The 12,003-nt window shown below is 40.2% G+C and overlaps 1 protein-coding gene across 3 annotated transcripts; it reads left to right on the plus strand.

Moving 5' to 3' along the window:
- The first annotated feature begins 998 nt into the window (after positions 1-998).
- AMACR (alpha-methylacyl-CoA racemase) lies at positions 999-7,344 on the plus strand. Of its 3 annotated transcripts, none has more exons than XM_083351975.1 (5): positions 999-1,873; positions 2,504-2,647; positions 3,417-3,577; positions 4,475-4,661; positions 6,723-7,344. In XM_083351975.1, exons 1-5 carry the CDS (start codon positions 1,624-1,626, stop codon positions 7,130-7,132), a joined length of 1,152 nt encoding a protein of 383 aa, XP_083208101.1. In that variant the 5' UTR covers positions 999-1,623; the 3' UTR covers positions 7,133-7,344. The 3 variants fall into 3 exon arrangements, with proteins under 3 accessions (XP_083208101.1, XP_083208100.1, XP_083208102.1); XM_083351974.1 differs by having other exon boundaries at positions 999-1,854; positions 2,473-2,647; XM_083351976.1 differs by lacking the exon at positions 3,417-3,577 and having other exon boundaries at positions 4,479-4,661.
- The last annotated feature ends 4,659 nt before the right edge of the window (positions 7,345-12,003 follow it).

The following is a 12,003-nucleotide window of genomic DNA, read 5'->3' on the forward strand; positions in this document are numbered from 1 at the left end:
TACAACAGTTCATTTATTGAACATTCAAAGTTACAACCACACTGAAAAAAGTGACTTATGACTGTTTTTCACACTTATGACTGTTACAGCATTTCCATGGTCATCTGATCAAAATTCAGACACTTGGCAAATGACTCACATTTATGACAGTGAGTGTCCTGGGATCACATGATCACCTTTTGAGAGCTTCTCACAAGCAAAGTCAATGGAGAAGCCAAATTCACTTAACAACCGTGTCACCAATTTAACAACTGCACTAATTCACTTAACAACTGTGGCAGGAAAGGCAAAAGGCAAAATGGGGCAAAATTCACTTAACAAATTATCACTTAGCAACAAAAATTTTGGACTGTATCATGGTCGTATGTTGAGGATTACCTGTATTTTCTGTATTAAAAACTGCAATTGACACATTTGCTGCCACAACCAGTTGACATGATTGTTTGAAGAGATTTTAACATTGTATTATTTTTCAACATAGGCTGAGCTGATAATTTTTGATTTTGCAGATCCCTGTAAAGAGTCTTGGGGGAAACTCCAGGATCTTTGGACCATGCATTAAAAAACACTCATTAAAGCATGGCGGTTAATTACAACACCTATTTTCAAGATGAAAGAATGAAACTGTGGCATGGAGTAGATATGTTTCTTTATCAAAATGTTATTCCAAGCACGAGATGCCTTCCGAGTACCAACTTTCTTTTCTAATATATGTTTACATTATAAGATCTTTGGACAAACTAACAAACTATTCAATTTGTCCCCTTTTGAAACATAAATGTTATGGTAAATATGATGAAACTTGCCTGAATCAACAATTTTGATGAGAGAAAAGACATTATCTACATTTCATGGTGACTGGAAACTCCTTACAGACATTTTGAAGGAAAGAGAAAACAATCAAATTATGATACATAGTTTGATGATTAGAAAAAAAATCAAGATTATATAAAAATGTAAGTTATGCTGTAAGCATAGAATAAAAGGCTAGGGTATACTTACAATGGCTGAAATAAAATCAGAAGCTATTTCTTTATATTTTCCTTTTTTTTGCACTTTTGGCTTTGTCTTTCCCTTCTTTTACTTTATTCTAAATAATTTTTATTTTATTTAAATCCCACTTTTTTTTTACATCCCACCTTTATTACTTTATGGGTGACACCAGGTAGAGAACATACATAATGCTCCTTCCTCCTCCTACTTAAAATATTTAAACTGTAAAATTTAAATATGATTTAAATTTTTTAAACAATAAAAATACACACATTCTAAATTTTAGTTTCTGCTTTAAAAATCTTTTAAAAAGTTTTGAATCAAGTTACTACAACTTTATTATTTTTTTAAAAAAAAAACTTCGTTAGAAGAAAAAAAAAAGTGCTTAAAATTAAATCGTTCAAGGAAGGGAAAACCAATTCCAATGAGTTGCAACGTCAGGTGGTCTTGCAGAGGAAGAAAGGTCGGAGCCAAAGGCGCAAAGATGCGGGCTCCGGAGCTCTGCATCTGCCCGGGCTTCTGGAAGCCGAGCGCTCGCCAGGAGGCGGCAGCAGCAGCTCCAGCCTTCCGTTTCCTCCCAGCCGGCCCGGCCTTATCCCCGCCCGGCGCCGCTTCTACGCTCAGTCCGCGATGGCGCTGCAGGGCTTGCAAGTGCTGGAGTTGGCCGGTTTGGCGCCGGCGCCTCTCTGCGGCCTGATTCTGGCTGACTTCGGGGCGCGGGTGGTGCGGGTGGACCGCTTGCCCCACGCGCCCTTCAGCCCGGACACACTAGGCCGCGGCAAGCGCTCCATCGCGCTGAACCTGAAGAAACCTCAGGGCGCCGCCGCGCTGCGCAGGATGACCCAGCGAACAGACGTCCTGGTAGATCCCTTCCGACCAGGTGTTTCTTCGGCAGGCGGGGGAGTCGGGGAGATGATCGGCTTCCTACCCGGGGGAGAGAAAAGGCAGCTGTGGTGGGATTTCAGGAGCGGGAGCGAGCTTTTTTCAGTACGTTCTGTGCAGGCGATCCATGTAAGTGCAGAGGTCTTGCATGAACTCTGCTCTTTCAATCAGAATGGAGCTGGAAGGGACCTTGGAGGTCTTCTAGTCCAACTCCCAGCTCAAGCAGGAGACCCTAAACCAGGGGTAGGCAACCTTAGCTCTTTTATGACTCGTGGACTTCAACTCCCAGAATTCCTGAGCCAGCATGGCTCAGTTTGGAAACCTCTCCCTTCCCCTGGGCGTGGCTGGCTCAGGAATTCTGGGAGTTGAAGTCCACAGTCATAAAAGAGCCAAGGTTGCCTACCTCTGCCCTAAACCATTTGAGACAAGTAGCTGTCCAGTCTTTTCTTAAAAACCTCCACTGTTGGTGCACCCACAACTTCTGAAGGCAAGTTGTTCTGCTGGTTAATTGTTCTCACTGTCAGGAAGTTTCTCCTTATTTCTAGGTTGCTTCTCTTCTTGATTATGTACAACATATTTGTCAATCTAATTTTTTAGTTTTCACAGAAGTTGGATATTTCCTCTTCAGGTGCCATGGAAAAGTTTGGTCTTGGTCCAGATATCCTCCTTCGAGATAATCCCAGACTCATCTATGCCAGGTTGACAGGATTTGGCCAATCAGGAAAATATGTCAGACTGGCAGGCCATGATATCAACTATTTGGCAGTGTCAGGTATGTGATTGTATAACCTCCATTAAAGAAAATTTCTAAGTTAAATATATAAAACATACAGAGTTACAGTTGACATAGTTAAAAATATGGTGAAGGCTTTGTTTTTATTTTTATATGTTTTTAAGCCAGTGCAAGTCTATAGCTCAATTCAGCACAGTAAAACTAAAGCAATTTGTTTATTCACTAGAGGTATACCCTATCTTTCTTTCAAGAATTCAGAGCACCCCATGAATTAGGCTGGGCTAAGAGAAAGTAGTGTCCCCAAAGTTAACTAGAGATTTTCCAAAACTGACAATGGTCTTGTACCCAGGCCCAGTCCAACCCCTTAATTACAGGATGACATCAGAATTTCTAGAATTGGCTTACATTTTGTCCTTGGCTAAATCAATGTTTTTCAAACTCGGCAACTTTAAGATGAGTAGTCTTCAGCCTCAGCGTTCCTCAGCCAACATGATTACACTGTCCCAGAGACTGAAAAAGCATTAAAAAATGCAAATAAATCTCCTTTATTTTGTTCAGTATAAGGTGGGACAGAGAGAAAGTTCCTCAGTCTTTCAAGATTCTGTTATTATACCCTACAACAATGAAAACAGCATTACTGGAATCCTGTCAGTGTACTCTTATCTGGGAACACATATCTAAATTTAAAAGACAGGTTGGATTGCAACAGATTTCATACTTGGAAGTACCATTTACATTTTAAAAGGTTAGAGAAAAAGATACTAAACTGCCTGGGCACTTTTTAAAGACAAATATTTCTTGTATATAGGTGTCTTGTCTAAACTTGGCAGAAGAAATGAAAATCCTTTTGGTCCTATCAATCTTCTGGCTGATTTTGCTGGTGGAGGAGTCATGTGTGCAATGGGTATCATCATAGCCTTGTATGAACGTACAAAATCTGGCAAAGGGCAAGTCATTGACGCTAGCATGGTATGTATGTATGTATGTATGGATTGATTGATTGACTGAAGAACAAAGAGACTGTCTTAGGAAGCCGACCTCCTCGGCCCTAAAGACGTTTTCTTGGTCCAAATTCCATTTCAGCTTTATTTTGTGTGATTTTTATGTATTTGTTTATATCCTGCCTTTATTATTTTTACAAATCCAGGTGGCTGGTATTCCCAACCTTCCTCCTTCTAGTTCTCTCTTGAATTCCTGGTGAGGCATTGCGAGCTGTAGTTAATAAAAATGGAAGCATGGCTTGTCCTATGTGTCTGTGATATTGAAGTAATACTGAGCATGTTTTCTTGAAAAGTTTCTTGAAAAACGTGCATTAGTACAGGATCAACATCTGTACCAAGAATGTACACTTCAGTTACAGAGTTTTCTAACTGTTGTAGAAATGTTTTAATGAGACTTTGTAGTGTTCCTTTAGCAATAGAGTTTGTATACAGTTTGTCCTTAGCTTTTGCTGATCCATAGGCAATTACTTTATAGGCAATAAATATATAGGCAATAAAAATATCAAGGGCAGGATATTGGGTACGGAGGGAGACAAAGGGAGACAAAGGGAGCTAAAGAATAGAAAGGCAGTAATTGGAGATAAATGTGAAAAAGAATATACGCCAGAATTACAAACTTTGCTGATAGAATTTCCGGAAAACACTGGGGAAACAGGATGTGAAAAAATTCAAGATGGCAGCCATGCCGTCATGATCATCATCTTAATGTTTTTGACCTTCCTCCATGTTGAGAAAAGAAGAGGAATGATGAGGGCATTTACTTCACCCACAAGAAAGAATATTTATTTGAACAATGCTATATATTCCTATTGGCATCATCTTTGCATAGGATGTTACACAATTGCTTTTGTGTTGTCTCTTTAAGGTAGAAGGTGTAGCATATCTAAGTTCCTTTCTGTGGAAATCTCAAAAAGTGGGCCTCTGGAACGGGGCACGTGGGGAGAACCTGTTGGACAGTGGAGCCCCTTTTTATGAAACATACGAGACCTCGGATGGGAAATTCATGGCGGTTGGTGCACTGGAGCCACATTTTTATGAGCAGTTCATCAGAGGTAAGTTAATCTGTACCAGTTAATCCTTTTAAGAACTGCAAAAGACTTTGGACTGATGCCATGTGTTTCTAAAATATTTTAATAATCACTGTATGGTTATCAGCATCTCTGCATAGTTGGGTGTAAAGCAAATGTCTCATTTCACCAGTGGGGAAACTTAAAATTAGGAATCAGTGAGTTTATTGTTGCTATATTGTTGCTTCTGGTGAGGGTTTTAGAAATTGTTTTATCTGCTGAACTGAGTTACTGTAGGTTTTCCCAATAACTTTGGTGTTTTTCTGTGTATCTTTTTAATAAACACACTTCATCTTTACCTTTCCAATTGCATTGTTAAAAATAAACTTTGTGCCACCTTTGGCTTTAAGGAAAATCTAGAAAACAGATCCACAGATAAATAGAGGATAACTGTATTAAAAGCAGTGCAACATGAAATATTGGATAATTTTTTGCTTGTAAATGGAAATTCTTTTAGAAAAGTATAAACATGCTAAATGAACTCAGAACCTTATTACATACATTAGAACCTATTACACACACTTTTTGTGGTTTAGTAACTGTCATGTTATTCTGTATCTGTATGGGAAATAATCTGCTTTTAAATGCATTGCTCCCTTTGGAAATTGCCTGGCTAGTAAAAAGCAATTTGCAAATGAATGGGCATGTACATGCATTTATTTACTTTGCTTTAGGCAGCTAGGCTTCAGAACAACAAAAACTGACATTTTTGTTTTCCCTTCAAATCTTAACATGCTGAGAGCTTTTTGTTTGTTTGTTTCTTTCTTCAAAATAAAGAGTTCAGCAAATTAGTTTTAAAGAACAAAGCTATGTAGTATATACTAATTTGTTTTCTGGAAATGCAGAAGAAATTAAGCAAGCTACAAAGAGGTATGTAACAATGACAAAAATATCCTGGTGCCAGAGGCAGATTAGTGCTTCTTTCATTTCTATAGTCAGGGGGTTGTCTGTTGTTCAGGAGGGCCCCAGGGAATCCATTCTGGGATCTCGTAGGTTCTGTGAAAGCATTTAAAAAAGGAAAATTGATTCAAATTTGACTGCCGGCGATTTCTTGGTACCTTAATGTCTTGGCCTGGTAGGGAAGTGGTTGCAAAGCTACTTAGCTTCCAAGCCAAAGCAGCCTAGTTATTGCCACTGGCTGAGGTGGAAGCATTTTAGAGCAGAAGAATTGACTCTCGTGGCCATACGGTAGTGTCTGTTTGACAAGGAGCTATTGGGTTGTCCGCTACTCTTGGTCCAGCTATCAGTGGGAAATGATTTTTATTGTACAGGTAGTCTTTGACTTACAACAGCTCATTTAGTGACCGTTCAAAGTTATAACAGCACTGAAAAAAGTGACTTTATGACCATTTTTCACAGTTACGACCATCATAGCATCCTTATGGTCACGTGATCAGAACTCAGACATTGGGCAAGTGATTCATACTTAACGGTGTCCCGGGGTCACGTGATATCATTTTGACAAGCAAAGTCAATGGGGAAGCCAGCTTCACTTAACAAACACGTGACTAACTCAACAACTGAGTTATTCACTTAACAGCTGTGGCAAGAAAGGTCGTAAAATGGGGCAAAACTCACTTAACAACTGTCTCGCTCAGCAGCCAAAAGTTTGGGCTCCATTGTGGTCGTACATCAAAGACTACATATATATTGCTATCCCTGCTTTGAATAACAATAAAAAAGAGCTTTAGGCTGCAATTGTTACGGAAAGGGCCTTGTAGGTATCTCCACATTTTTCCAGAGAAGCACAGCAAATTTGTGTTTGAGTCACGTTAATTAATATGTATGATTGAAATAGTTTTGAATATTGAAGTAATGTTTTCGTTAAGCCAATAGTCTTGTGTCAGATTAATAACATCTGCGCCATGACCGTGTAGGCAGATTTTGTGTATTAGCAGGCATTAACATTTTTTAACTTTTCCCCCAAATATAAGTCTTCCCTTATATTTCTTGTTGCTCCCAATACATATTATTTGCTCAGTACAGCTTGCTGGCAAACACCCATTTCATTAAATTGGACTATATATTTATTTTTAAAATTTCCAGGTTTGGGACTGGATCGTCAGAAACTTCCTCCACAGATGAGCTTCTCAGATTGGGCTGAAATGAAGAAGATATTTGCAGATGTTTTCAGAAAGAAATCCCAAGCGGAATGGTGTGAGATTTTTAATGGCGTTGATGCTTGTGTGACCCCAGTGCTAACTTTTGACGAAGCTGCCTCTCATCCCCATAATGAACAGCGGGGTTCTTTTCTTAAAAATGATCAGGCGGAGATAAGTCCAAGACCGTCTCCCCTTTTATCCAGAACTCCAGCTACACCTTCATTCAAGAGAGATCCTTTGATAGGAGAACATACTGAGGAAGTTCTCCTGGAGCATGGTTTTTCCAAAAAAGAGATCTCACAACTTCATTCGCTCCAAGTAATTGAATTAAATAACCTTAAAGCAAACTTGTAATATGAAATTCTGCAAATTAAGAGTTTGTCTTGGGCAAATAATATTTTTTACTGTAGCAGGATATTTCCGATTTTATCGAAATCTTCTGAATTTGCATTCATAGTTTGCTATGCATTCTAAAAAGCCCTTTTAAAATGAATTTCTACAAATAATTTGTGGTTTTGTTCTGTAATTACTGAAAGATAGTGCTAATAAAATGCCTATTGTGGTGGCAAAAACTCACCATGAGCAATAAGTCAAAGTGGTAACAGAAGATCAAACTGGCCAGCAGACATAAGTGGCTTTCTAACTAGCAAGAGCTGAGAGTGTTGAAAGTGATTGAAACAAGTCTTATATAAATTTCCTTGAGGAAATAGTCCTTGGAAGAACAGAAAGTTTGTAAATCAAAGCCAGTCAATGTTCAGGAAGTTTATTTGAAACAGAGATTTGCTCCCAGTTTAATTTACGTTAACTCTTCTTGGGGGGGGGGGGGGTTAAACAAGAATAGAGTTGATGCATTTGCAGAACAAACAGGTTTAGTGTCACATTATGGCTGACCTTACATCAAATGGAGATAAGAGATAAATCATTCAGAGTTTCAACTTATACAGGTGACTGAAATAATAACACTTACATAGACTAAATTGTTAACATCAAAGGTTCAGCTTTGCCCCTAGGATCCCCCATTTTTTTACTTTGTCCAAAGAGAAATGTAATGTATACTGTGAGGCGGTATTGCAATAATACGGTACCCACTGGCCTGCCTTGTCCAGTTGTGGCAGGCAAGAGATGTTGGCATTTCAGCATGTAGAGAGCCCTGCTTGAGACAAACATATATTAGCAACAGGTTAGAAAGAATTGAGAATGAAAATTGGGGCTTTCTTGGCCTGTCAACAACCAGTGTTTGAATCAGACAGATATTATCCATAAGGGCGGCCTTTTGATGACTAATTCATTGTTGGTTTTGCTCTTACAAGGAGTCCTTGACTTATGGACAATCCGATTTATAACAGACTCTTCTGCCAAAAAAAAAGGCATGGTTTCAAAGTTTCCAATGTTCTCCTCTTCTTCTCCCTGCATTCACATGACTGCATTTTGGGCACTTGGCAACCGCCCTGCTTTTATGGCTGTTTGTAGTACCCTACAATCACATAGAGGGACGCGGTGGCTTGGTGGGTTAGGACGCTGAGCTTGTAGATCAGAAGGTCGGCAGTTTGACGGGTCGAATCCTGAGTGCCGCGTAACAGTGAGCGCCTGTTACTCGTCCCAGCTTCTGCCAACCTAGCAGTTCGAAAGCACGTAAAAATGCAAGTAGAAAAATAGGGACCACTATGGTGGGAAGGTAACAGAGTTTCATGTGCCTTTGGCGTCTAGTCATGCCGGCCACATGACCACGGAGATGTCCTCGGACAAGCGCTGGCTCTTTGGCTTTGAAACGGAGATGAGCACCGGCCCCTAGAGTCGGAAATGACTAGCACGCATGTGCGGGGGAACCTTTACAATCACATAATTGCTGGTTTCCAGCAAAAAATGATCCACAGCGAAAAATGGGTTTGCTTAAACCACCCACACTTTCACTTAACCGCCACTGTGAAAACGATTGCGAAAGAGGGTCCGATCACGTGACCTACTTTATGACTGTCATGGCTTACGACTATCAATTATGGCCCTAACTCAAGGACTACCTGTATTGCATTTATTTACCCACATGTACTGTACAGGAGGAGTTCACATGTTCACAAACACCTCCTTGTGAGGCCAGCAAATAATCCAGGGTGAATCTGTTGTCCCTCCCTGTGTGTCCAGCTGTTCCTGCCACCTTCTGCATGGCAACATCAGTAGCACACGGCAACGTTTCTAGTTCTGCTGAGATACTTACTACAGCCTGCTCAAGTTCAGCTTTCCTCAACAAAGGAAGAGAACCTCCAATCCTGAAGGCACAGAGGCCCCTCTAAGATCTAATAGGTTCTTAAGCATGCTGTCTGCACTCCAGGGAATCACATAATGGTGTTGAGGGCCACTAATGTCATCGTGCATGGTAATTATCCGGGAGGATGTATCCTGGGATGTAGCTTCAGGGAGGATTATAAAAATTGTACTGCCACACATCCAGTACTACCCATTTTTATGTAAGTAGGCATAATATCGGTGATCTGGAATTATCTCAAAGAGTGTTCATCTCTGTGGAGCAATTAGTAGAACTCCATTTATTTAAATCTGTGTTGGTGCCAATGGTGCTTTTGCATGACATGGGCCACGCAAGCTGGTCTATGCTGCCACTTGGCCCTTTAAATGAGTACAGGTAGTTCTTGATTTTCGACCACAATTGACCCCAGAATTTCTGTTGCCAAGTGAAACATTGGTCGTAAGTGGGAAAAACGTCACTTTTTTCAATGCCGTTGTAACTTTGGTCACGAAATGAACTGTTGTAAGTTGACGACTACCTGTATAGGTCAGGTAAACATGAGTCTGTAGTGTTTATTATAACTTCTGCATCCCGCAACCAAATAAGCCCATTCTTCTGCAACTAAAATTCAGGTATTTCTATGCTACGGAATTACTTAATAATATTACGGTTTACAGTCCCATTTGGAAAAATCTTGTGGCACCTGCTCGAACACTCAGTGGTGAACCACTGGGAATTCTTTGTGGCTTCAGAGGAATCGGGTTGGTTGTGATGAATGCACAAGTAAGGGAGACTTAGTCCAGTCTCATGCTGATTTTATCACTTAGCATCCTAAATTCCAACCCCAATTAAGGTCATAAATTGACGCCTATCTATATAATATGGATATGCAAATTCCAGTTACCTAATGAAAAAAATAGAATTTATAACTTTATACAACTTTAAGCTACAGTTTATAATAGAAAGATGAACAACAGTAGACACAGAGCATGCTGCTGCAAAAATGTATGTTGTACATTACAAAGATATATATTCTTAATTTATTAAGCTAAAGGTGCATAAAAATGGTGAAAGGTTTAAAACCATTTGCCAGCCTGGCAAGAATAGGGAAAAGGCAATTACACAGTACTTAAAAAAAGAAGAGAAAACCTTATTTATTTAAACGCCTCTTACTTTTATTCAGAGAGAAGCTAGTTTAGCCCAAGTCAAGAAACACATTTGCATTGCTTTCAACTTGTCTCCCTCTGCCTCTCTTCTTTGCTTCCTTTTCACCATTTGGTTCTTCCAATTAAGTTAGCTAATGTACAAAAATAAAAAATAAAATAGCAAACCTGCACTTTTTAAAGCTTTATCCAGCCATCTGATTTCTCAGAAAAAGGGATTTAAAAAAATATTATCAACTTAACCGGAAAGTTATAAATCTGCAAAGTGATGCACATCATTGCTTTATTGTTCTAGTAAAGGGTTGCAGCTAATAACGTTTCCCATAAGTTCTAAAGCAGAGACCAGGCTGTAAAGCTGGGAAAGATAAAAGAGAAGAAAAGAATGACCAGCAGCAAGGTGGATGGATTCAGGAACAGGGGTGACGGACCAGGTGAGGGACAGATTGTGATGGAGAAAAACCCAACTGTGTGGTTACTAAAAGTTGACATCCACTTGATGGCGCACAGTCAAGTTTTAAAATCCGGAGAGAACATTTATGTTTCAAAGTCCCAGTTTGGTCCTGGGGCACGTCTTGAGGCTAAGTGACATATCCAAAGAAATGGAATTAAAGAAAGAATGTCAGGCTTATAGATGGTGTGGTGGGTTAAGAAGACTAAAAGGCAGATTGGCTCCAGAGAAAAAGAAGAGCTGAAAGAAACATTCAGAGATTTATGACAGAGTCAGGTGGGGTCCTTGGCGCTCTCTGAGCTTAACTTGTTTTCTTGCAGACTTTTCACTACCCAAATTAGGTAATATCATCAGTGCATCACTTTCTTAGGGTCTTGCGGAAGAACAGGGTAGAACAACGGCTTATGACCCTCTTTTACCGGTCTACTATAGAGAGCGTCCTCTCCTATGGTATTGTGGTTTGGTATGCTGGTCTGACAGCCGCGGACAGGAAAGTATTACAGAGGGTAGTGAGCACAGCACAAGACATTGTGGGCTGTCCCCTGACACCACTGGATGACATCGCCAGGGCTCGCTGCCTTGGAAGAGTGAGGAAAATTCTCAGGGATGACTCACACCCTGGACGGTATCTCTTTACTCTCCTACCATCGGGTATGAGATATAGGAGTATAGCCAGCCATACCAACAGGTTGAAAAACAGATTTTATCCGTGGGCTGTTAGGCTTTTGAATGGGATATAATCTCTGTGAACTTATGCAGAATTGACTTGGGAGGCCGGTGTGTGGTGTAGTTGGTTCACATGGTGTGGTAGGATGGAGGGTTTGTTGTCACTGTGTGTTGGGGGGAGGGAGCACGGGGGGGAGGCTCAGCTAATCTCAATGTACACATGTTGTACTTTCAGTTTACAACTGCACTCCTTACTAGCACTGATGATGTTACCTAGTTTGGGTAATGAAACCTCTGCAGAAAAAGAAGCAAGCTTAGAGAGCACCAGGGACCCCTCATGTCAACCCTGAGATACAAATATTCTCCTTTACAGTATTAGTACAGAGTTATGTGGGTGGGAGAGCAAGATTGTGCATTCACGTACTGACTGTCTTCTCATAATGTGTCTGAAATTGATTTTTGTGCTGTGTTTCCGCTCGCTACTTGGCTGAGTTGCTTTTTTTTATCATTCTGCTCCCATTATGTGCTAGATGTAATTTAGTATTTTGGAAGGGAAAAAGGTGTTTCAGAGTAAACATCAGCATTCCCATCAGATTGGGGCAGTCCATGAATATTGTTAGTAAATAAGCTGCATGATCCCAGGAGTAGGTATGTTTAATTTAAGAAGGTGCCAGCAGGTACTATGTGCGTCCTCCTTTGGATCCAAAGC

This window comes from Vipera ursinii, assembly GCF_947247035.1.
Source record: "Vipera ursinii genome assembly, chromosome: 2".
NCBI lineage: Eukaryota > Metazoa > Chordata > Lepidosauria > Squamata > Viperidae > Vipera > Vipera ursinii.

What these genes read in the sequence shown, in the direction of transcription:
- AMACR (XM_083351974.1), top strand. Translation starts at nt 1,624, where the DNA reads ATGGCGCTGCAGGGCTTGCAAGTGCTGGAGTTGGCCGGTTTGGCGCCG. An exon ending in CCCAGCGAACAGACGTCCTG is followed by an intron (nt 1,855 to 2,472) that starts GTAGATCCCTTC and finishes CTAATTTTTTAG; the next exon opens with TTTTCACAGAAGTTGGATAT. An exon ending in CAACTATTTGGCAGTGTCAG is followed by an intron (nt 2,648 to 3,416) that starts GTATGTGATTGT and finishes TCTTGTATATAG; the next exon opens with GTGTCTTGTCTAAACTTGGC.